Here is a 24,777-nt window from a genome sequence, read left to right as displayed (position 1 = left end):
CTGGGTCCGATTGCCTCCTGCACCCTGTTGGTGCATCACGCCAGATGGCGAATGCGGGCTCTGCAGTGGGACCTGAAGTTTCAGTGGGCCCAGCATCGGGGCAACCTGTCCGACCATGTCTTGATCTCAGAGGGCACTGCAAGACAGTTGCAGTGGTGGCTCACGGACCGCGATTGGGTCAGTGGCAGATCCCTCTTCCTTCCCCAGCCGGAGCACGTAGTAGTGACGGATGCGTCCCTCCTGGGATGGGGGGCCACATGAGAGAAGCGGAGATCAGAGACCTCTGGTCTCCGGCGGAGTCTCGGCTCCATATCAACCTTCTGGAGCTGAGGGCGATCTGACTTGCACTGAAAGCATGCCTTCCCTCTGTCAGGGGAAGTGTAGTGCAGGTGTTCACGGACAACACCACCGCCATGTGGTATTGCAACAAACAAGGCAGGGTGGGGTCGTGGACCCTTTGTCAGGAGGCTCTGCGTCTCTGGACATGGCTGGAACATCAGGGCATCACCCTGGTGGTTCAACATCTGGCGGGCTCTCTGAACGCCAGAGCAGACGAACTCAGCCGCCGGTGCATGATGGATCACGAATGGTGTCTGAACTCGGACGTGGCGCAAGGCCTCTTTCAGCAGTGGGGCGAGCCTTGGTTAGATCTATTCGCCACCGAAGAGAACACGCAATGTCAGCAGTTCTGCGCGTTGGAGTTTCCAAGGCGGCACTCGCTCGGGACGCCTTTCGTCGCAAGTGAAGCAGCGGTCTGTTGTACGCCTTTCCGCCTATACAACTTCTGCCCAGAGTGCTGAAGAAGATCAGGCGCGACCCGGCCCAAGTCATCTTGGTGGCTCCAGATTGGGCAAGAAGGTACTGGTATCCCGAGCTACTCAGTCTATCCATCGATCCCCCGATTCGACTGCCTCTTCAGGAGGACCTTTTGTCGCAGCAGCAGGGGACGGCCCTCCACCCGAACCTGTCCAGCCTCCACCTCCATGCATAGAGATTGAGCGGCGGCAGTTGATGCCATTTGACTTGCCTCCTGAAGTCTGTAATGTTATTCTGGCAGCCAGGCGTCCCTCCACAAAATCGGTATACGCCTGCAAGTGGAACAAATTTGTGGCATGGTGCACAGCAAAAGCTGTGGATCCCCTTTCCGCCCCTCTTTCTGAGGTTCTCCTCTTTCTTCTTTCCCTGGCCCAGCAGGGCTCTGCTCTGGGCACCCTCAAGGGATATCTTTCAGCTATTTCGGCTTTCTTACGGCTTCCTGATCAGCCTTCTCTTTTCAAATCCCCTGTTTCTCGATTCTTTAAGGACATTACTCACATGTTTCCTCCTGTCCCTTTTCGCAATGCCTCAGTGGGATTTGACCTATCTGATGTGCGCTCCCTTTGAGCCACTTCATAATTGTCCCCTTCGTCTTCTAACTCTTAAGACTGCTTTCCTGGTTGCCATCACCTCTGCTAGAAGGGTGAGCGAGCTCCAGGCTCTCGCTTCTAAGACTCCTTTCCTTTCTGTCCATCCGGACGAAGATGTTCTCAGGATCCGTCCTTCATTTCTTCCTAAGGTGGTGACTGCCTTTCACATCGGAAAGTCTGTTACGCTGCCCACCTTCTTTCCGCCTCCGCATCCCTGGAAAGAGGAAGAGAGGCTCCACCGTCTGGACCCAAGCAGTTCCGGGTGGATGACCAACTCTTTGTCGGCTACGTGGGCACTAAGAAGGGACGGGCGGTACACAAACAAACCATCTCTCGTGGGTGGTTTTGTGTATCAAGACCGGTTACTCCTTAGCTAAAAAGGAACCTCCTGTAGGGCTGAGGGCCCATTCCACTCGAGCCACAGCGGCGACCCCTGCCCTGGGCCGGGGAGTCCCCTTGCAGGACATTTGTCAGGCAGCAACGTGGGCCTCGCTACTCACGTTTGCCAAACACTATTGCCTGGACAGCCAAGTCCGGAGAGACGGCTTCTTTGGCCGTGCTGTTCTCCAGGACTTTCTGGTGTGATCTTGGTTCACAGACCCACCATAGCATTTTTTGGCACCAGTATCGGTCTCTAGCATGGCTCTGCGTTCCTGGCGCGGAAAGCTATGTACAAGAACTGACGTCAGCGTGCGAGGGAGGCGTCCAAGTACTCCGACGACGTCATCCCGGCGATCACGACGCCGACGACTGGCGCGGAGCCACAGACGACGCCTAGAGATGCGCAAGGGTATTGCTGATGAAAAATCTTTCCGGATCCAGCCTGACGCCTGGGGATATTCTAAGGTGAGGAATCTAACTAACTACTGTTTCTTACAGATATATCATTACCGAAGGCAAGTAACTTATTCTTTAAGCCCACTGTCAGGCTGTGATAGGACTCCTGAAAATGTCCCCAAAGCCCTCAAATACAGTGAGAATGTTGATTAGAATCTTCTCTGGTTGCTTCATGACAAATGAACCAAGCATTGGCATAGCCAATAGGTCTCGCTTTTGGGACCTTATAAGTGTTTAGACAGAGCTATTGGCTATGTTAATGTCTTGAAGCTGTGTTGTAGAGCATTGTGAATGTTGTGCAGCATGTTGAAAAGTTATAATAAAAAAAGTGGTATAACCATTTATCACCCTATATATAAATAAGAAAAGTTTATGTACAACTGAACGACCCTAATAAAAACAGAATTAACACAAAAAAATGTGTTCTAGTTTTTTTGTCCATGCAATGCTGGCAACTTTTCCCTGCCTGTTCTAATGCTAATTGGTTATCGTTTTTTTGTTATGGGGGATGAGGACATAAACGGGAGGGTGGAGGTTGGGAAATAGTACCTCAATTACAATAGGAGCAGTGGAGTAACACTAGGGGAGAATCAACAGATGCCAGATTCCGAGGGCAGACTGAGGTGGTGCGGAGTGATGAGGTGGTGGTGACAGGTGATCCTGAATGATACTGAGATGATGCTGAAGTGGTGGTGTGCTGGTTCGGAGGTGATGCTCAGGGCATGCTGAATGATACTTAGGTGGTATTGGGTTGCTGAGTGATGCTTTGATGAAGACTCATTCGGAGGTGGTGGAGCTGAACTGGTGATCAGGTAGTGCCAAGTGATGCGGAGTTAGTTCTGTGCTGAGGTGGTGCTGCATTGATGCTGAAGTGGTGCTACGTTGGTTCTAAATTGCTGCTGAGGTGGGGCTGCGCTGGTGCAATGATGTAGAGGTAGTGCTGCGCTAATGCGGAGATGGTGCTGTGCTGATAATGAGATGGTGCTTTGCTGATAATGAGATGGTGCTGTGCTGATAATGAGATGGTGCTGTGCTGATAATGAGATGGTGCTGCACTGCAGCTGAGGTAATGCTGCGCTGATGCGGAGTTGGTGCTGCACTGGTGGTGGTGCACTGATGAGGAACTGGTACTGTGCTAAGATGGTGCTGTGCTGATGTGGTGCTTAGGTGGTGCTGTGGTGGTGCTCAAGTGGTGCTGAGTGATGCTGAGTGACACTGTGGTGATGCTGAGGTGGTGCTGAGTGATACTTTGGTGGTGCTGTGCTGGTGTTCAAGTGGTGCTTAGTAATGCAGAGCTGGTGCTGCGCTGGTGTAAGGGGATGCTGCACTGGTGCTGCTGTGCTAATGCTAGAGTGGTGCTGCATTGGTGCTGCGCTGGTGCCGAGTTGGTGCTGTGCTAATTCTGTGGTGGGGCTGAGTTGGTGCTGCATTGATGCTATGCTAAGGCGGTGCTTCACTGGTGCTGAAGTGGTACTGAGTGATATACTGAGGTGGAGCCGAATGATGCTAAGGTGGTGCCGAGTGATGCAGAGGATGTGCTGAGGTGGTGCTGAGTGATGCTAGGGTGGTGCTGAGTGATGCAGAGGTGGTGCTGAGTGATGCAGAGGTGGTGCTGAGTGATGCAGAGGTGATATTCAGGTGATGCTGTGCTGGTGATGCATTGGTGCTGAGTTGCGGATGAGGTGGCGCTGTGCTGATGCTGTATTGGGGCTGCAATGGTGCACTGATGCAGAGGTAGTGCTGTGCTGAGGTGGTGGTGTTGAGTGATGCTTAGTTAATGCTGAGGTGGTGCAGAGTGATGCTGTGGTGGCACTGAGTGATGCTGTGCGGAGGCTGAGGTGGTGGTACTGCACTGATGCTGAGGTAGTGCGGTGGTGCTGCACTGGAGCAGGGCTGGTGTTGAGGTGGTCTGCGCTGGTTCTAAGGTGGTGCTGCGTTTGGGCTGAGTGATGCTGAGGTGGTGTTATGCTTCTGTTGGTGTTGTTGGACTGCAGTTGCGTGCAGTGGCCTTGCGTAGATGACTGGAAATGAAGGCAACTCTGCTCATAAAAAACGGTGTAGCTAGGCAAAGAAGCGCCTGTTTTCTAAGATATACAATCACAAGCTTCACAGAAAAGTGAATGTAGTGAAAAAGGCCTTTACACAATTGCTATGCACCATGCAGTGTTTCATTTTTCAAAGTCAAAACAATGTTTGCCTTTGGAGCACTCCTCACATACTTAAAATGCATTTTCTCCCTTTTATGGTTAACTGGCATTACAGCTAAACTGCTCTCTTACCTTGCACTATGAAAAGGCAAAGTGTGAAATCCAGGAAATGGCAGTTAATTTGTTAGTGAAGGGAGAGATTACATTTTGTTCATGCATAAAGTGTAAGCATTTTGATTTATATGATATTGAGAAGTGTCCTAGGGCATCATGGGTGGCACAAAAAATTGCCACAACTTTCTATACCATCATAAATGTTGCTTTGGGAGTCTTTAGAATGAACGTTTTTGTTTTTTGTAAGTAAACACGCTTTGGTTTGATCCTTTACATCTTGGCAACAATCACCCAGTAATTCTTTCTCTATTGAGTAATAATAAAGAACAGCAAATGTGGCTTGCTATTCCAACTAGTAACTTAGCTGCTTATGACGTAGGTTTTAGTCCAGGTGGGAAGCTTCAGAACCAGTGATTTACAGCAGTCCACACAAGGTTTACGTACCAAAAAAACAACACTCATATGCAGGTCAAGGCGGGGGAGAGTAATCTTTACAGCTATGTTAACTTTCTCTTTAATAAAGCATAAATATCTTTCTAAACGCAACTATGAAGTAACCAATCGTCTGTCACTCTAAACTTCTTATCTGACCCTTCTTGCTTTAAAAAACCAAAGGTGTAAGAGCCTTACAATCAGATCACATGCTAAAGTAGCCTAAAGGTTTAAAAACACATATTTTACCTTTTAAGACATCTGCCGTAACATTGTTTTTCCACTCAAACAATACCAAATTAGAGTCAGGGAGTCTGAAGTGGCGAGAAAGGCTTAAATAATCTTTAACTGTGTTAAGAAAGGAGACAACCATGCTCGACTAACCAGAGAATTAGCATAGCCATAAAGAGCTGTATCATTGCTGTGACTGGCATACAGAAAGGTGTTTGCATGTAGAATTTAAGTGATTTGCGTGACCTATTTAAAACAAAAACTCTTCAAACCTAAATAAGAAATTAAATAGAAAGCCAAGCAGCCTTCTCAACCACAAATACATTGCAATTTAAAAGTGTAAATTGCATTAAATATTAAACCCCCAAATAAAGCTTTTATTGAAGTAAAAAAGAAAAATTGATGGTAGACAATTTTTTGGGGGGTTTGTAGTCGAGGTAAAAAAGAATTAATATAATGTGAACAGTCAATCACCCGTTATATGCCTTTGCTCCACAACACCCATACTTTGTAGGCAGTGACAACCTGTGTGTTCCTGTATGCAGCGTTCGGTGTATTAACCTTATGCTTGTAGTATATATTTGCCAATTTATGCGGATATTGATTTCCTCCATTGTTGTTTCGTGTATTTGTGGTTTATATGATGGGAAAAAAGTTACTTCTAATGTTGCATTTAGGCTACCTTTTTGTGTGAAGCTGTTTGAAGTGCGTTTCCAGCATGTTTCTGTCTGAAAGACAGAATGGTGCACCAAGAAGTCTGGAGTGGTGTTAATCCCTTGTGAATAGATTATGTATGTGTTGAATTGGAGGGAGGGGGGGGCATTATGGGACGGGACCAAAATATTTATTGGATCTTCTGCTTAGCCAATTAGTACGTCTCTGAGCGCTTTGAAACATCACATTGCCAATTATCAAGTAGTGTTTGCATTACTACATTAGCCAACATCACGCGCAAATCACTCACAGAATGATGTAAATATTTAGAGGTTTTCGTGAAGCCTTAAGTTGCGAGCACTGCAGAGCCAACTGTCACACTTCTGTGCCAAACATCACCAAGGGTATAGTTATCGGCGATACAGTACGTGTAGTGGCACCGGGGCTCTGCATGCTAATTGTTGTTTTATTTTACAACCCAAATACCAGTCTTGGAGTACATGCATCTTGCTTTCCCTGGGGCCCATGGAACATATGCCACATCACTGAAAGAGAAGGGGGGGCTCGTGCTCGGACCCACATTCTCCCATGCCGGTGTCATTTAATGCAGACACACAGCCTGTGCTGTGAAGGTGCATCTGGGTGACATGACTGGCATTGTATTTGCATCGCCCTTCCTGGCGGTGGCTGGGCAGGTATTCCCCCGCCAGTGCCTTGTAAAATGCCTGCTGCGGTAGACGTGCAGGATGCCTCTGAAAACACACTGTTCCGGTGCCCACTGTAGAAGTAAACACCAGTGGCAAAGAGACCCGAATAGAAACGGAGAGGTGATATATTTCACTGACCCAGTTTTGACTGAGGTAAATCCACACAACGCGGGTCGGGTCTACTGAACTGCCCAGGCCACCAGCGTGCATTAATTCATCAATAATAAGACAGAGGGAGGGTGGTCTGGGTGAGGGGATTAGGTGGGCCACATCGGGCGGAAATGCGGCAGCGCGGTTTGAAAAAATAAAATAGTATCGCGCACACATGCACTCGGGCAGCGGCGGGGCTGAGGCACAGAGCCGCTCACCGCTGCCTAGCCCCGGAGGTTGCCGTGGTGTTTGGAAAGGGAGAGTGGTGCTTATCTGTGGGTCAGGAGCAGGGCACAAGTCCTAACAAGCATTGGCCGCGCGGTGTTCTGCTTAATGAGGAAGACAGGGGGGGGGCGGGTTGGCGCGGCCCTGAAAGAGACGCTGGAAAGCGAAAGTGTTCTGTTTAATGAGGAAGACAGTTGAGTGCGCGCGCGAAACCGAAATTAAAAAAGACACGCGAGTGGTAATGCAATCTGTGGAGGGGGAGGGAATTGAAGAATAAGCAAGGCAGACAGGGGCAAGCAAGGCTTAATGAGCCATGACACAAACCCACATGGTGGCTGCGCGCGTGAACGCAAGCTTGAGGCCAGCAAAAGCCTCTGGTAGAACTTTGAAACCCCCCTTACTAAATGTCTCACAGAGCAATGCATGCGCTGGCTCATGGCGAGACCTAATAAGACTATTTAGGTTTACAACTGCACTACAAAACAAAAAACAAAGTACACACACACCGACTTTAGTGTTGTTACGGTGAAATCCTTTCCAGTGAGTGCCCTTCCACAACCCAACACTATGAATGGTGGCCTTTGGTTAATCTACCCTAATTCCATTCATCTCATATCGAGGCACAAGAATAGATAATTTCAGTGAGGGAAGCTGGGTGCAGATATACATTTCCCCTCCCAAATGATAAGACCAAATGGATGGCTCCCAGATCATTTTGATGCTCTGTGTTTAATATACAATTAATATGTGTTTAACTGAGAAAATTCACATTTTAGGCATGAACACTTTGATCAAAGCACACTAGTATACCTGGGAAACCATTTACTCAACCATTTAAAAAAACAAAGCATTTATTATATCCACTTAAATTTAAACTTTCACATCTAAACCCATGCAAAAAAGAGATTAAGTTACCTGGTCGAAACAGAGTAGAGCTCGGGCTTGAAAATGCATGCTTGGCCAGCAACAACTATTGCTTCTACATCAGTGTCAACAACACCCATGTTGGATCCTTTTATTGTGAGCTGAATTCCTCCATTAACTGGTCCAGTCCTTGGTTCAAACTGAGGATTGGACACAAAGCATCAGCCAATGATGGTAGTACCAAGCTAACGTATAAGCACAAGAAAACATGTGGAACATTCAAAACATACTCATCGTGGGATGCTTAGAAAATGTACTATTCTAAGATGGAGGCACTCAACAAGCCTGTACAGAATAAGCACATGCATCAGATCAGATATAGTTTATGTTCTGCCGCTTAGAGGATTCACCCTGTCCACCTTCTCCCCTCCACTGAGCATCTTTATAGAGCATGTACATCAGCATATGCACCAACTCAACACTTGCCTCAATTCTTTAAAATAAGTTGTCCGAGGAATAGGGATATGATAAATACTTCGAGCCTGCTAGTACACATACAGCCATGAAGCAACCATTTCTGGCATCTTTTGAGAGAATCCTACCATCCATGCCTTAGAAGGCATGGCCACCCAACGTACAACGGAAATATCCCAAGCTTAGAAGGGCAGGCTACGGCTGGATATTTCAGTACACCCTTCCCTGAGGGTGAAGACTGTTCAGCTACAAGACAGGGCTCAAGCACTGCACTGCTTCGTTTACAGTGGATCCTCAATGATTGAATATATTAATTAAAGAACTTGTAGAGTAGAAACTCTCTCTTCAAGGCATCTTGGCACTAAGAACTCAAAACCATCTTGATGCATAGGTTAACATAACAGACTGCTTTTATGTTCCTTCCTAAAAATTTTGTAGTCTGGTATTTTATGCAGATGAATGAGGAGAGCATTCCAAGGAGACAGCGACTGAGAAAAAAACTGACTCACTCCCTTAATCTAGATCTTAAAAAGCAGGGCACCACCAAGAGACAGTGACTAAACAAAGAGGACACTCAGGGCTCTTTTAGGCAATAAGGTCTTCAAAAAAAGACGGTGCCACCCCATAACAAGCATTTACAATGCAATGGTCTCGGCAATATTATAGGTAGAGCTATTGGTATTGCTCATTATTTTTTTTATCATTTTTGTATCCCTAAATAAATGGCAGTCATTTCTATTGGCATTAGCTTTTTTTTTTTTTGGCATATGTGATACCTATTGCATTAGCAGAGAGAGAGTGAGGTAGTGAGATAGAGAGAGAAAGTGAGGTAGTGAGAGAGAGTGAGGTAGATAGTAGATAGAGAGTGAGGTAGTGAGATAGAGAGTGAGGTAGATAGAGAGTGAGGTAGTGAGATAGAGAGAGTGAGGTAGTGAAAGAGTGAGGTAGTGAGGGAGAGGGATGTTGTGAGGTAGTGATATATAAGCATAGAGTGATGTTGTGATGTAGTGAGATAGAGAGAGAGGTAGTGAAAGAGAGAGTGAAAGTGAGTTAGTGAGATAGAAAGAGTGAGGTAGTGAGATAGAGAGTGATTGAGGTAGTGAGTGAGAGAGAGTGAAGTTGTGAGGTTGTGAGCTAGAGAGTGAGGTAGTGATGTTTTGAGAGAGAGAAGTTGTGAGATAGTGAGGTAGTGAGATAGAGTGGAGTAGTGAGGTAGAGAGTTATGTAGTGAGAGAGAGTGAGGTAGTGAAACAGTGATGTAGTGAGGGAGAGGGATGTTGTGAGGTAGTGAAATGTAAGCAGAGTGGTGCTTTCCACTTAGGTCAGATAATGAACCCACATCAAACCAACCCAAAGAAGCTTCAAGTTAACTTCTCACACAACCGCCCAAAGATAGGAAGTATCTGTTACAGGTATGCTACAACATGAACGGGGCAGCCTCCAAGCCTTGAGCACAATATTTAAACTCTTCCACCATTATCCACACAAAAAATCCACATTCTTAAAACCATGCACAACAAATGCCAATTATTGGGCCTGCAGGAAGCTTCCTGACTACGTCGCCGGTATCATCACAATACAAAAGCACTGTAAAATGCATAGGCCTTGAAGCAGTTCATCTTTTTTGTAAGGCTGCAGTCCCAATTTAAACAACTAGAAGCTGACATCTCATGTCACGTCATGCTGTTGGCAGAAACAATCTATATTGCACAGCTTGCGCTTCATATGGCTTTGTGATGGAAATGTATTTTCCAATATGAGCGAATCAACATGTACAGCAGGAATCATTTATGACTTCAGTGGTGTACTATATACACTGAGATTCGAGATGTCTCCACGGGACACATTAGCCTCTGTTTTCATGCTGAAATGAGGGGCATTCGGTGCCGCCAACCTTTTGGCAAAACTCTCTATGGGCATTTCAATGAAGAACACAGACAGCCATAGCGACCCCCACCACTCAAAGCTCCTGCCGGCCCCAACAGACTGCACTAAATCTCCAAAATGTATCTCTCAAGTTTCGCTTTTCATAAGTTAAGGAATTTTTTTGTCAAACTGTTTTTATTGGGATCACAGGGTTTCAGCATCGCACAGTAGTTCTACGGATTTCATGGGGATGTGTCTGAGTGTTTAATTCATGCGCATCTGCTGGGTCTGTTAAAAGGTAAAAATTATAAATTAATTAAAGGTTTGAGATTAACAAGTGAAAATCATTGGGAATTTTAAAAAAAGGGAATAATAGCAAATTTTCTAAGAAAACGGTTCTAAAATCGTGTTATAGTTACTGAGAAATTGTGGAAACGGCAGCGCCAGCTGAGTCCCTTAACGCTGCGCCCAGCAGACTGAACGCGGCAGACAAAGCACAGGCCGGACGAACCCAATGCAAATATTGACCCAGAGTAGGAGCCCGGAACAGAGGCCGCGAGGAAACCGGAAGAGGATGGCCGAGAACACAGAATACTGAACGAGAGAGGAGCTGAGCAGGAGAGGGATGGAAATACAGGCAGACAGGGGTAACGGAAGGAGAGGCAAGGCAGGGGGCAGAGAAAGAGCGACTGGGAGTGAAAACAGACCAATACCGGCGGCGCTGGCCAATAACGTCATCTCACTGAAGGCAGTCCTAAAAAAATGGCGGATGGAAGCTTCGAAATGTTTTCGGATTCGGGGGCGTGTTCCTGCTGTTCGAGAAAGGGCGTGGCTAAAAAGTGGAAAGAACAGCAAGGAACACGCCCCCGAATCTGAAAAAGCCGGAGCCTATTTGGAGGGACGGCTCTCTCCTCCAATGGCTGGCCTCCGTTTAGGAAGCCAGCCAATGGAGGAGAGACAAAAAGAGAGGCGGGCTAAGGAGCCACTCTCAGAAACATTAAATCTCCAACTTCCGGTTCTGCCTTCGGCAGACCGGACGGTCCTCGACCTAAAAAAAGCTACACTGCAAACAAAACATGTGTAAAAACATTACCACTACTTCATTGCTGTCTCTCTGCTCTTACTGTCACTTTTTTCACATCGTCACACTGTACCTCCTCTTTGCCAGAGGCTCTCAGTTTATTAGTGGACTCCTCCTTTCACCTCAGCCTTTAACTGTCTTCTAATGGCACTACCCTCCGTTACTTCATGGCCTACCTCTCCCCTCTTCATTCAGTCACTCCTTTCACCAGAGTCTCTCGGTTTCTCAGCCTGTCCCTCTTTTCATCCCAGCCTTTTAGTCCCTCCATCTTATCCATTCAGTCTCTCTATGCGGCTCTTCCACCAGTACTTCATAGCAGTCTCTTCTCTCTACTTGTCACACTGTCCCTCCTTTAGGCTCGCTCTTTTTATTGCCCATTAACTTGTTCTCCAGCATCGCAAGCTCATACCATACCAATAGCATGTTTTGTTAGTCGCTGGGAGATCAATTGCCATCTCTGGCCTCATACACCCCCTTTGAGCTCGTCTAGCTCCTGGAGAACTGTGGCAGTGAGAAGTGCTACACTCCTGCTGCATCTTAAACAGTTGCGTATTTAAACTGTTAAGTGTCAACACACTGGTCAATAACCAGTCAAATTTCTTTTTAATTTTTTTGCATCTTTTAATAGTGCCAACTCTACCCGGCGGTATTGGAGCGCTTTACATGAGCACCAGTTACGTTACAAAAGAACACATTAATTATTTGGTAGGCACGGGGAGATTAGGTGCTCTGCCCAGAATCACAGGATGTTGAGCCTGCGCCGGGGCAAGAACCCAGTTTCCCATCTCCAAAGATGGCAGCTCTAGCCGTAAGGCTCAACTCTGAAACTACACAGGTCCTGTGGTGTTTATTAAGAAGCCCTACACTTAAAGGTCTCAGAACACGGCATCCATCTTGTTCTTAAGTCACACTCCCAGGCTGGCAGTGGACAGTTAAACTAGTTGCGTTCTGCTACATATGTGTTATTTTCTTTAATTGCGTTTAATTATAATTTAACTTGACAAAGTGCTTTCTTTATTTTTCTGTTATGCTGTTTTAGATAGCACAGCCATTGCCCAACAAAGGTAAGGATTTACCAACAATTTGTGCTCGTGTAGAGTCAACACTGTTTTGACCAGCTCTCGCGGGTTGCTATATTGTGTAGTAAATGGGCTCTACATTTTGCATCCAGTTCGCTCCGCGAGCGACCACACACAGCTTCAGTAGATCCGCCCCCTTCAGCGCGCTATACCTCGCATTTGTAAACGAGAAGTCAATCCTGTATTGACAACAGAAGCATTCGATCACATTTACCATTATTACAAAGGTAATAATCGAGGTGTTCTTGCTTTCCAGCCCTTTTGGATCTAGCCGATTCGCATTCAGTACTTTGTCAAAGTATTTGAAGGTCAAGACATACAAACACGAGAGGGCTTTGCAATCAAACTTTTGTTTTTGTTTTTAATTCCACGCTCCGTATATGAATTTACCCATCTAAGCGCTGTAACTGACAAATGTTAACCAATATAATGAAAACCCATTTGAGGCTGTTTTGTTATGATTGTAACTTGTGTCCCTTAGAAACGCTGCACACCTATTTCTCTGCTGTGTTACCGCACGAGCACGGAGGCTATCTGCACGTGGGCGCCTCTCACCGCGAGCCGCACTCCGGGAGTGGGGAGGGCCCCCAGCCCCCTTTATGTGAGAACCACGCCCGCCGGAACTGCAATTATGGAGCTCCCTTAACAGAATTACGACGTGAAGAAATGAATTGGAGAGACATTTTTATCTTTTATGCTACCGTCTCCGTCTGCTTACCGACTGACTCACTTTCTTAATGCGCTCTAGCCGCAGCTGCATCATGAATCTCCACTGGGCCCCACTGAAACCCGGCCTGCTCCTTTCAGCCATATGAAACTGTAGCAGAAACCCATTCTCTGCGCTGAAAGTGTATCCTTTTGCCGTTGATGTAGCGCATATTTCACCTGACAATATTGCAGTACTTGGGCGCGGGGTCGGTTTTGTTTGCCGGCCCTCGAGGGCTGCTCTGCCTTTCACTTTATTCGCTTTACTTTTCCCGGTCCAATAAGTGGAACCGTGAGACTCCGTGCAAACACTGCCTGACACAGGGGCGAGTTTCGCGGGTAGTAGGCACAACTGAGGCAAAGAAAAACCATATAGAATCATAGGCTCAGTTTACAACGCCAATATATTTCTGTAACATTAAATACACTTTAACAAAACTACGATACTCGAGAGGGATGGAAATACAGGCAGACAGGGGTAACAGAAGGAGAGGCAAGGCAGGGGGCAGAGAAAGAGCAACGGTGAGTGAAAACAGAATACCGGCGGCGCTGGCCAATAACGTCATTTCACTGAAAGCAGTCCTAAAAAAATGGCGGATGAAAGCTTCGAAACTTTTTCGGATTCGGGGGCGTGTTCCTGCTGTTCGAGAAAGGGCGTGGCTAAAAAGTGGAAAGAACAGCAAGGAACACGCCCCCGAATCTGAAAAAGACGGAGCCTATTTGGAGGGACGGCTCTCTCCTCCAATGGCTGGCCTCCGTTTAGGAAGCCAGCCAATGGAGGAGAAGCAAAAAGAGAGGCGGGCTAAATAGCCACTCTAGGAAACATTAAATCTCCGACTTCCGGTTCTGCCTTCGGCAGACCGGTAGTCCTCGACCTAAAAAGGCTTTGTGACAGAAAGCACAGCTTAAATTAAATTTGCTTTGACGAGCCTCCGAAACCCTTGTAAAATTTTCAGGCAGTCTGGGACTGTGCCTTGGGTCAATTGGGCATTCACAATCTTGGTCCATAGGTGGGAGAAGAGTTGATTTAGATCCTTGTTGAATGAGGAAGTGATAGGGTCAGAGAAATGCAATATGGGTTTTAGTGATGCTACAACCTTCCAGATATCGTTTTCATTGATGGTTTTAAATTAGTTAGGGGGGGTTGTGGTGGTGGAGAGAGCAGTGTGTAAGGGCAGTTTCAGTCTCTCTGTTATGGTTGAGCTGCGGGCATAGTTTTCTACGTTTTCAGTTAATAATTGGTTCTCCGCAATGGAGTTTTCTATCATTTTTATCTTCTATTCGAGAAAGATTGAAAACCTCTCACAGGTTTCTGGGGAGCTGTCAACAGTCTTAGCATTGCTGGGGTAGTTCTTGTGCTAGATGATTTCAAATAAGCCCCCAGGCCAATTTCTGGCATTTTTGAGTTGAGATCTGAAAATCAAGGTTTTAGTACTCCCTTGGATTTTCCTGTAGGAGTTGTGTGTCTCCAATTTTGATTAGGTGTGGAGTGGAGGGTATCTATGCCCATCTTCTTTCTGCTATTCTGAGTTGTCTCCTTCACTCATTTAAGTTCTGGTTATACCTTTGGTGAGACTGATTGCTCTTCTGCATTTTTAGATGCTGGTGAGACTTCTCATTGTAGTGGGCGGTTAGTTCCTGTACACTCTGTGTATCTTTAGAAGGTATGACTTTTCTGAGGTAAAGCACAGACAGTTTGTTCTAGTCCGTTTCATAATTGTTTTGAAGTGAAAGAGGACAACTGATTATCTGACCTGTCACTTAGATGGATTCTATTTCCAGTGATCCTTCTTTTGCCATGAAGGAGACTAGAGTGGGCCCTTTCATGGTGGTTGGTCCTTCGCAGACTCAGGGGAGCATTGTATTAAGGTGAGATTTGATGGGTTGTGTCCTGAAGTGGTCGTCATTGGTGTCATTGTCAAAGTTATTACTGACCCGGATATTATATGGTCTGCGGCGAGGTTGCAGGAGCCGGACTGTCAGACAGATTGTAGTAGTGCTTGTATTCTATACCTCCTTAGCAAGGGGCTGTAAAAGGGTAGGAGCCTCTGGTCATGGGTGAGACCGCTTAGTCGGGCCATCTGGGATTGTCCAAAGGTATTTAATCAAAACCAAGATGCCAGGGGTTACATTTGTGCAGAGAGCTAAAATACTCATGTGATACTGTGACTATTAGTGTAACTATTTATTTTTTACATGCAACCTGTGCGGCAGTAAAATTTGATTTCCTCACATCACTATTGCTGTACTGTGGCAATAAACTTGAATTTGAATGCATGTTTCCTGGTACAACTGTCTTAAAGAATGTCTTATTTGACCACATTTATTTTCACTGCCATGCCATAAATATATATTGTGAACCTAAGGGGAGGATAGAGGCGATGTACACACACGGAGAACAAGCAGGGCTACTGACCAAATAATTCCTTCACACACAATTATTACTTTTCTTTATTCATTGGCCTCAGAAAATCTACTTACCCACTCACTATTGCGAGTCAGATTTTATCAGGTGGAACTCATTTAGGACCTACTCGCCCATGAGTTGACAAAGAACAGGTGTTCTGTTCAAGCAGAAAGTGAAGGCACAATAAAGATGCCTTTAAATCTTGTTTTTATCTTGCCACATTTGCTCTGTGTTCAGAGAAAGAGGTCAGAAGTCAGTTTACAATTACTTTTCCTTCTCTGACTGCAGAGTTCCAGGATTTTGTAAAGTGAACTGTTTGACCTGCTGTAGGAACTGTGAAATGAAAGGCTGTAGAGTATCAGGTATTTCCTAACACACATTTAAATTAATATGTCAACTGTACAAACATTTCAAAATCTATTTCAGTAGTTGTGAAAGCCCATTTTTTTTGTACTTGTGTGACGAAAAAAACATTTTAATAGGATGATGAACAAATCAAAACATTTGGTGATGCGCAAATGATAGATATATTTTCTGGAAACCAATTTCCGCAGATTGCCAATACACTATATAGTTTTATCAGTAAAGCTGCAACGCAGTTTGAAGGTTTTTGGCAGTTTCTTGTAAATTTGCTGTCTGAAAATGACAGTGCCCTACCTCATCATGCTTTAGAAATATATTTATTGAAAGTTTGTGTTTAAACAAACTGAGAAACACTCCTGCCCCTGCGCTGATGGCAATGCTATTAGTAAAGTGAGAGGCAAGTCAGGGATTGTGTGTCCCCTATATGTGGGCTAGATACTTATTTCACATGGAGCAAACCTTTAGTCTATTTAATTAAAGAAAAGGGTTTTGTTTTGAACAGCAGAAATGCTTAACTTACATATTTGAAGGTGCATATGTGAAAATTAAGAAAAAGGGGACTATAAATTATTAGCCAAAGCTCACACAAGTTGAAACCAGGTCAAGTACATTACAGTTACGTCGAGTAGACTATTCTAGTTACTCAACCTGCAGGTCTACTAACATTTTAATGATTTTTCGAGGCCTGATTCACATATATATCAATGACTAGCGCCTCACTGCAAACGAGAGAGCTCTGCTAATATTGCACTAGCCAGACATGCTTATACATAGCTAGCCCCAACACCATGCGAGTTTAAGGCTGGGGGCAGGGGTTAGGGCATTCATTGTGTAAAGGTGGCACTGTGATGACAATGTGGTTTTTAGGTCTCACCTGCGCATGCGTTGCATAGGAGGTCCTTTAGCAGTCGTCGCTCTGCTCATTTTCAAGCACAGACTCGTGCTTGTGGCAGCATCCACCTTGCAGGAGAGAGCAGCGGCGCGCCACAAGCATGAGTGCAGTGCTTGAAAACGAGAAGACTGCTCTCCCAAGCGTACGCGCGCACCACTCGCGGGCTCACCTCCTGCCCCCTACCTCATCTCCCTCTCTCTCCTCGCCCACACGTCCTGGCCACTCACTCGCTACGCCCTCTCCGTCTCCTTTTTTTGAGTGTAGGACGAGGTCGAGTCACGCTTTGGGCTAGTATAGCACACTGATTGCTTTGTTGACAGTCTCGTAGCGCTGTACATAAAGCTGTTGCTCCCGCTGACCCTGCTCCTCCATATATGTATATGCGGGTCTCTAGGTCCTTGCTTTATTTATTTGCAATTTTATATAGCGCAAACTCGACTCGAAGGTATTGGAGCGCTTTACGTGACTTTGTTACATTAGACAAGGACGCATTTATTTTTCAGGCACAATGAGAATAAATTATTTCCTCGGATCAGGACGCCGAGACTAGAACCTGCGACCACATTTCCAAGGTAGACAGTGCTGCCCGTGATGCCACATGCCTTTCCCAGTGCCTCTAGAGCAGCTATGACGTCAGCCCCCTCCTTACCTCGCCCACCCCCAATTAACATTGTGATGCAAAACCCGGCGAAAGTAACCACCATTTACGAGCCCGAAACTTACTAAACTCAAAGCTGGGCGCCCCCGTTGGTGTCTTCTTACAGCTCATAGAGGAGGGCGGGATGAGTGTGGGACGAGGTCAAGTCACACTTTGTGCTAGTATAGCACACTGATTGCTTTGTTGACAGTCTCGTAGCGCTGTACTTAAAGCTGTTGCTCCTGCTGACCCTGCTCCTCCGCTTCCTCCCTGGTTTCCAGCATATACATATATGCGTGTCTCTAGGTCCTTGCTTTATTTATTTGCAATTTTATATAGCGCAAACACGACCTGAAGGTATTGGAGCGCTTTACGTGACTTTCAGTTATATTAGACGAGGCCGCATTTATTTTTCAGGCACAGGAAGATTAAATGATTTCCTCGGATCAAGACGCCAAGACTTGAACCTGCGACCACAGTTCCAAGGTAGACAGCGCTGGCCGTGACGCCACATCCCTATCCCAGTGCCTCTCTGGAGCAGCTATGACGTCACTATACGTGTGGCACCTTGAACTCGTTCTCATTTTTAAGCAACTGCTCTTGGTCTCCTAGGATATGTCAGTCCTGACTCGAAGTTACAATGCTCTTAGACACAAAAACTTTGAAACAAGCCTTCTCTGGGGCATCTCCTGAAACTACGGAAATTCCACCCCTCTCCGTCAGGAAACTCCCGTGCTGATACTGTGATGGAAGCCTGGTTCCATAGTTTAAAAAAAATCAGCAACTCTTGCCTATTCTGTTAAGCCATTTTGCACTTTAGCAATTTCTGAACAGCGTCCCTGGTGTTCGCTGTAAAACAAAAATAAGTAAAATAAGATTACAAAAATGAAACAGACCTTGTACAATGTAATCTGATGGTCGTGTAGAGCACTCCAATGCTCTTAGGACATGTTCGAGCTATATAAAACTGACAAGAGGAAACGGCAAACCTACAAGTCCCAGAATGCAAAGTGATGTTGGCATAAAAGGGCAGACAAGTTTAAAGTGCCACATATATGACATAGGATTACTGAGTGGACTTGCCTAATGTGGGCCTCAAAATTTAGTCTAAATAAATATGCCTCCCCCCCCCCCCCCCCCCCCCAGTCAGTGCCACTAACTGCTCCAGTACCTGCCCCTTTTCACCACCTCTGATGGGCTCTTGCAGTCAAATAACAAGCATTGGCATAGCCAATAGGTCTCGCCTTTGGGACCTTAGAAGTGTTTAGTTATCCAGCACAATATCCTTGGTGCAACAACATCAAGTGTTGCATGGCTAAACACTTATAAGGTCCCAAAGGCGAGATCTATTGGCTATGCCAATGCTTGTTAGTTTAGTTTGTGAAAAGGCAGACGCAAGTTAAAGGCAAGAGTGGTTCCTTTGCCCTTTCTGAAGTATGCTTTTCCACGGCCAGGTTTTGGTTTCTCAAAGCATGCTCACCACAAAAAAAAAAAAAAAAAAGATGGAAGCCAGGGTATTCACTTTACAGCTGCGCCGCATTTCCTCACGTTTTCAGGAGTAAAACCAGGGCACAAGTCGGGGGTACACGCGGATGGACAGTGTCCACCCACTTTTTTCACAGAATTTGGGCCCCACTAAAAAAAGATGCTGAATTTGTCCCAGTGTAATTTCCAAACACCGGGACACATTCAGCAGCGCCTGCAGGTTGTTGTTTGCTTTCGATCCGCAACAACGTGCAGGAGGGATGAAGCAATCTCATTTCAGACTCCTGCTGGGCCCATAACAAAGGCCGAATCTGAGGGATCAACAGGCCTAATTTTGTTCCAGTCTCCTGGCTGGGAGCAGTCAGGAGCCTCACACCTAGAAGCAAATACAGCCCAGAGGAAACCAAGGTTACCACTTAACACATATATAGGAGAGGCAGCTTTTCACTTTGTTCGGGCTCTGTTTAGGAGATATGCAGCACTGTAAGAACGTCAGTGTTGATCTTTCCAAGTATTTGCACAAAATAAATAGCATTTATATAGCGCTTACTAACCCGAGGCATTGTTATTTAAATATCACAATATTTTCTTTTAAAGCACTATGGCTAGAGGACGCTTCACGCTGATAACAGGCAACATTGTTTTAAGTGTAGCGTACAAAAGTGTGAATCTTCTGCCTAAATCAGGAGGGTTTGCAAGTATACTCGAAATGTGTTCAAATGTACGCATGATACACCTGCTAAACATATATGTGGGGGCTTAAGATCTGATGTCACTTCTTGTGACGCCACGCGCCGCGATGTCACGCGCTGTGATGCCACGTGCATTCTGATTAACCAGGTTAGTCACCAAAATTCTTTTGTTTAGGACTTGTGGCCCGAGTAAAACAATTTCAACTTTTTTTTTTTAAACTCACCTCTCACGAGAAACTCCAATCGCAGAGCATGGGGGGCGTGGGGTGGGGGAGGTAGGATTTCTCAATGCCACAGTCGCACAGTAAAGCATGCAACCCGTCTAACCCCAGTTACTGCAGGAAACAGTTAATGATTTGACAAAGAGGTAAACGTAATACTTATCAGGTGAATTCGTTTTTAAAAGGCATGCAAAATTAACTGACTGTTGTGAAACATGCGCTACAAAGGCAAACGAAAAATAGATCAATCTCGCTGTGCGACACAGGGGAGTGAATTGCTGGAGTATGTCATCTTACGTCAGTGATGACCGGCGACGGGCACTCGGCGGCAGGAGTATCGCACAGTTCGCTGAAAACACACTTTTTGTCCAATGGGTTTTCACACCACACGCACTGGTACTTGGGGTCGGCAGCAGAGCACAAACTGCAGTCACTTCGGCCATAGAAGCAGTTGTATAGACTCACTGGGGGGAAAAAACCAACACAATTATTTAAACCTTTGCAAGTAGCTTTTGTAAGCTTGAGGGTTATGTGGTGAATAAATTCAAGAACAAGTCTAGGACCTCGAAGGTAGTGGTTCACATGGAGGGTGTGGGATGATGGACCTGGGTCAGGATTACAGACTTGCCAGTATTATTATTCAAGGTGATTGTTTTTCTTCTGTATTTGCATTATTTCCTTTTGCATTTACATATGGATTGCCATGCTGGCTGTGAGAAAGAGCGGGAGGGCCGAACCACGCGGGCGAGCTGGGGCCAAGCCCTCACGCACTAACTACGAGATCATATTGTTATTGTCATAATTGCAAATGTCATCGAACTGTCGGGAGCGATACGTATAACTTACGACATACTTGTAACTGATAATGTGAGCAAGGTGCATGTTATATTCATGTATTGGTTTCATAACTGAAATAAAGTTAAAAAAAAAACGTTAGTGGTTCACACCGAAGAGTTCACAACACTAAAATGTGGTAAAAAAAATTAACTGGTACAGAAAGGCAAAGGCAGGGCAGTGAGGTCACGGAATGAGCAATGAAGACACCACCCACACCAGGCCGAGCACCGTCCCGCGAGACACTCGCTCACATCACAATTTACAACACTTAGCTCACTCTGGGAACCGGAAGTCTGGGCGTTCACCACATAACAGCACTGCAGCTGCCGGCATTTTATGACGAGCACAAGTACATTGTATTTATATAGCGCTTACTACCCTTGACGAGGCGTCATATTTAATTAAAATCTCATCAATCACCCCAGAAACTGAAATCAAATTATGATCAACAGGCAGTTAAAATATCTGCAAGCGGCTATTACTGCATGCACGACATTTGGCAAGCATCACACTGGAAAGAAGTAACATAGCGGAACACTGGGGTGGTTTCCTCGTAGCTCGAAAGGAAGGCACTGGGATGCTTTACAGCAACATGGAAGCAAAGTATACCCACGCTGTCGACCAGTGAAACTAAACACAACCGTTAGCACTTTTTGCTGGAGAAGGAATGGCCAGCAATGAGCAGGCTGCAGAAGTAGGGACAGGCGGATTGGAGTTTAGACACAGAACAGTCCACTGTGGGGCATGGCCTCGCAGCAATGGCAACCGTTCTTTGCATCACGAGGCATGCACTTTGGTTTTTCCTACTGTACATGTGGCCCAAAAATGCCAAGTTTCTTACGAACTGTTGGCTAGTAGGCCTGGGTTAAGGTGCCATGAGTTGCATTGAGGGCTATGGTATTTTCAATGAATGTGCTATCACTCTTTCACCCCCCCCATTCCTTAGATCTTCTTTAACAGCACCAAGAGAGCGACGCCATGCAACTGCGCGGGATGGGGAGAGTTCAAGCAGGCTGGCTTGTTGTCCCTTGGCAAGCCCAGCCGGCTCCTACAAACAAGCCCCTGCAGGTGTGGTACTTTGGGTACCCTCTTTCAGTTTCTCAGCCCCAGTGCCCACAGAGTGCTGCACTCCACATTCCTGATATTCAATGGTTTCCCACTTTGTGCCTGGATTCTGCCACCTCTGCCCAGGAACAAAACGCCATTTTCCTTCTTAAAGGAGGATTCATGGACAGCCTCACCCCCAACACTGTTTCCTGACCACCATGTCACTTTGGCACGTCTGCAGCCCCTAACCTTGGTTTCATGACAGAGGGTAATAGTGATTCTTTTTCCACCACCTAGTAAAGGCGCCTACGGGAATACAAAAAGATCCCTTGCTGCATGCCACACACTCTTAGGTCCTTCCACCCATTAGCCTCGACTACTCTACCCCCACAGGACCGCAGCTTGAAAATGTTCCATTGGCCTCTTGTAAGGAGCTCCAGTAACATACCCTCTGGTACAGTTCTTGTCCCTTTCTCTAGGTAGCCATGGGCATACTCTCCCGTACCCTAATAATTTACTCATCTGTAGCCCTTGCAAGATTTGCCGTGCACTTTCACAATTTACTAACATCACAGTGTTGTCCTCCTTTCAACGTCTTCCCCACAGAGTGATCCCCCAACACCCTCCTACATTCCTGCTACACATACACCCGAAAGGTAGCAACCAAAGACCAGAATTAAATCCATAAATCGCACACTAATCTATCCACAAAGAAATTCATTGCTAACCTCCCCAACACCAACCAAGACTGTTGCCTGACCGAATGGACAACCCTCACCAGAAAGACAGAGTGACAATCATAAGGACCATCCACTCAGGGGCCCCCACAAACCATGTCCCCACTACATCTACAACCTAGGAACATTACCAATGAGCACCAACCCGACCCACATCATCAACACCTCCAGCATGTCAACCACTTTTCCAGATGAATGAAAACTTGCAGAAATCAACCCCATTCACAAAAACCCCACGGCCGACCCAAATCAACTGAGCAACTACCAACGCATCTCTCTTCTCCCCTATCCAGCCAAAGTGATTGAGACAGCTATCAAAAAGCAATTCACAACCTACCTTGAATTTCACCATCTTCTAGACAACACTATCAGGATTCAGAAAGAACCACACCAAAACAGCACTCATCGCGTCCACTGACTACATTTGAATCATCTTAGACCAAGGAGAAACTGCGGCCCTCATCCTGCTCGACCCCTCCGTAACCTTCACCACCGTCTCCCATAACATCCTCATCACAAGACTCTAAGAGATGTTATACCAGGATCTGCACTCAAATGGATTTGTTCCTTTCTCACAGGAAGAACCCCAAGGGTCAGGCTGTAAACCTTCAATCAGAGACAAGAGATTAATATGCGGAGTCCCACAGGAATCGTCCCTCAGCACACCACATGCATGACACGGCTCGCCATCCTCTCCTACGCCAATGACACCCAACTCATCCTCTCCCTGATGGACAAGACAATCACCACCAGGACAAACTTCACAAACTGCATGACCATGGTAGCAGACTGGATGCGAACCAACTGACTGCAGCTCAACTCCGGCAAGACAGAAGTATTGGTCGTTGGCAACAAGACCTCTTGATGGGACTCCACCTGGTGACCATGGGAGCTAGAAGCCACAGACCACACAAGAAATCTAGGGATCATCCTACACAACAAGCTCAACATGATGGCTCAAGTCAATTCAGGGTGAACCTCCTGCTGCCACAACCTAGGCATACTACGAAAGATCTTCAAAGGGTTGCCTCAGAACACCAGAAGGACTGTCACACAAGCACTCATCACCAGCAGACACTCTACGCCGGACTCTCCAAACAATTACTACATAGACTACAGACCACCCAGAAAACCGCTGCAAGACTAATATTCGACCTTTCATGCCGCACCCACTACACACACCGCACCTCATGAAGCTTCACTGGCTCCCCATTCACAAGCGGGGGTCGATTCAAACTTCTCATGCACACATACAAAGCACTACAAAACACAGGGCCAAAATACCTGAAAAGCCGCAAACACTCATCAACCCACCAGTCACCTACCCTCTGCCTCACTTGCCCACATTCCCCGCTTTCGCAAAAGCAAAACTGGAGATTACTCATTCTCCAACATTTCACCCAAGACATGGAACAACCTCCCTCAACACACCAGAGCCTCCTCCTCACTTCTTGAGTTCCACAAGAAGCTGAAGACCTGGCTCTTCATACAAGCACCTTGGAGACCTCACACCTACACATCTGTCCAAGCACCTGGATATCCTCTCAGATGATTAGTGCGCTATACAAATCTATATAACAGATTCTACAATAGAGCCAAAACAGCAAACATTTGAATGACTTAACACAGCAATGCAAAGAAGTGTAACAAATGTAAAGCATCTAAAATACCACTAACAACTAAATATCACCCCTGACGCAATACATCTAACTTTTAAACCGAAGGTGCTTCAACACACAACATCCAGATTTTTAATATCTCAAAACACACGCTTTGTCGTACACTCATGCAACCATCACAGCACTATTTTCAAAGTGTTGCGTTAAGACCAAATAAAATACCTGCATGGCAATATCAGCCAACAAAAAAACTACACCCTCATGCTACCTAACACCATGCTAGGACAACGAAATCTGTCACACTTGTAGATTGTTAAGCTAAAGCGTATGGTTCACTGATCGAAACTTAAAACTAAAGGCCAAAACAATCATTATAGTGGACTAAAGTCAATCAACACAAGAGAGCAGATAAAACCTGGTCCTCGGTTATTTACCTTCCAGACCCCAAATATCACTCAAAGAAGACACAAAATTCCTGACTCTTGTCCTCAAGAAAGCCCAGAACATTTGCAGAAAAACATCTTTCAGGCAATATAAAGGGTACGGAAGTATGCTATTCAATTGCTGATAACAATTCATCTTGCACATTTCTAGAGTGGTTTTACATTTCTCATTAAAGTATTTCTTTCACTGTTTTAAAAATAGAAAAGGGTGGTGTGTAAGAACAGAGGCTGTCCCAGGCGCTGGCAACGAATTTGGGGAAAATGGAACACGTTTAGAGGCAATATCTGTGAACCCCCGGTGGCAGACTCAGAGTCCGAGCTCAGTGACTGAAACCGCAGCTACGCCATTCTTGCGGCCGGGGGAGGGATGAGATGGAGGTGCGGGCGGGAGGAAGTGAGGGGTGGCTAGGGTGGGTGGGGGAGGT

The 24,777-nt window shown here is 46.0% G+C and overlaps 1 protein-coding gene across 6 annotated transcripts in view; it reads right to left on the bottom strand.

Moving 5' to 3' along the window:
- The window catches only part of PLXNB2 (plexin B2), a 774,339-nt gene that overhangs the window by 153,261 nt on the left and 596,301 nt on the right, over positions 1-24,777 (bottom strand). For all 6 annotated transcript variants that reach the window (XM_085653971.1, XM_085653975.1, XM_085653972.1 and 3 more), the window contains 2 exons: positions 19,967-20,133; positions 7,819-7,967 (listed from right to left, as the gene is read on the bottom strand). In XM_085653971.1, coding sequence (XP_085510097.1) covers positions 7,819-7,967; positions 19,967-20,133 — 316 coding nt within the window. The remainder of the gene's footprint in view (positions 1-7,818; positions 7,968-19,966; positions 20,134-24,777) is intronic.

Source organism: Triturus cristatus, chromosome 4_1 (assembly GCF_964204655.1).
Source record: "Triturus cristatus chromosome 4_1, aTriCri1.1, whole genome shotgun sequence".
NCBI lineage: Eukaryota > Metazoa > Chordata > Amphibia > Caudata > Salamandridae > Triturus > Triturus cristatus.
This window is presented reverse-complemented; position numbering and strand designations above follow the sequence as displayed.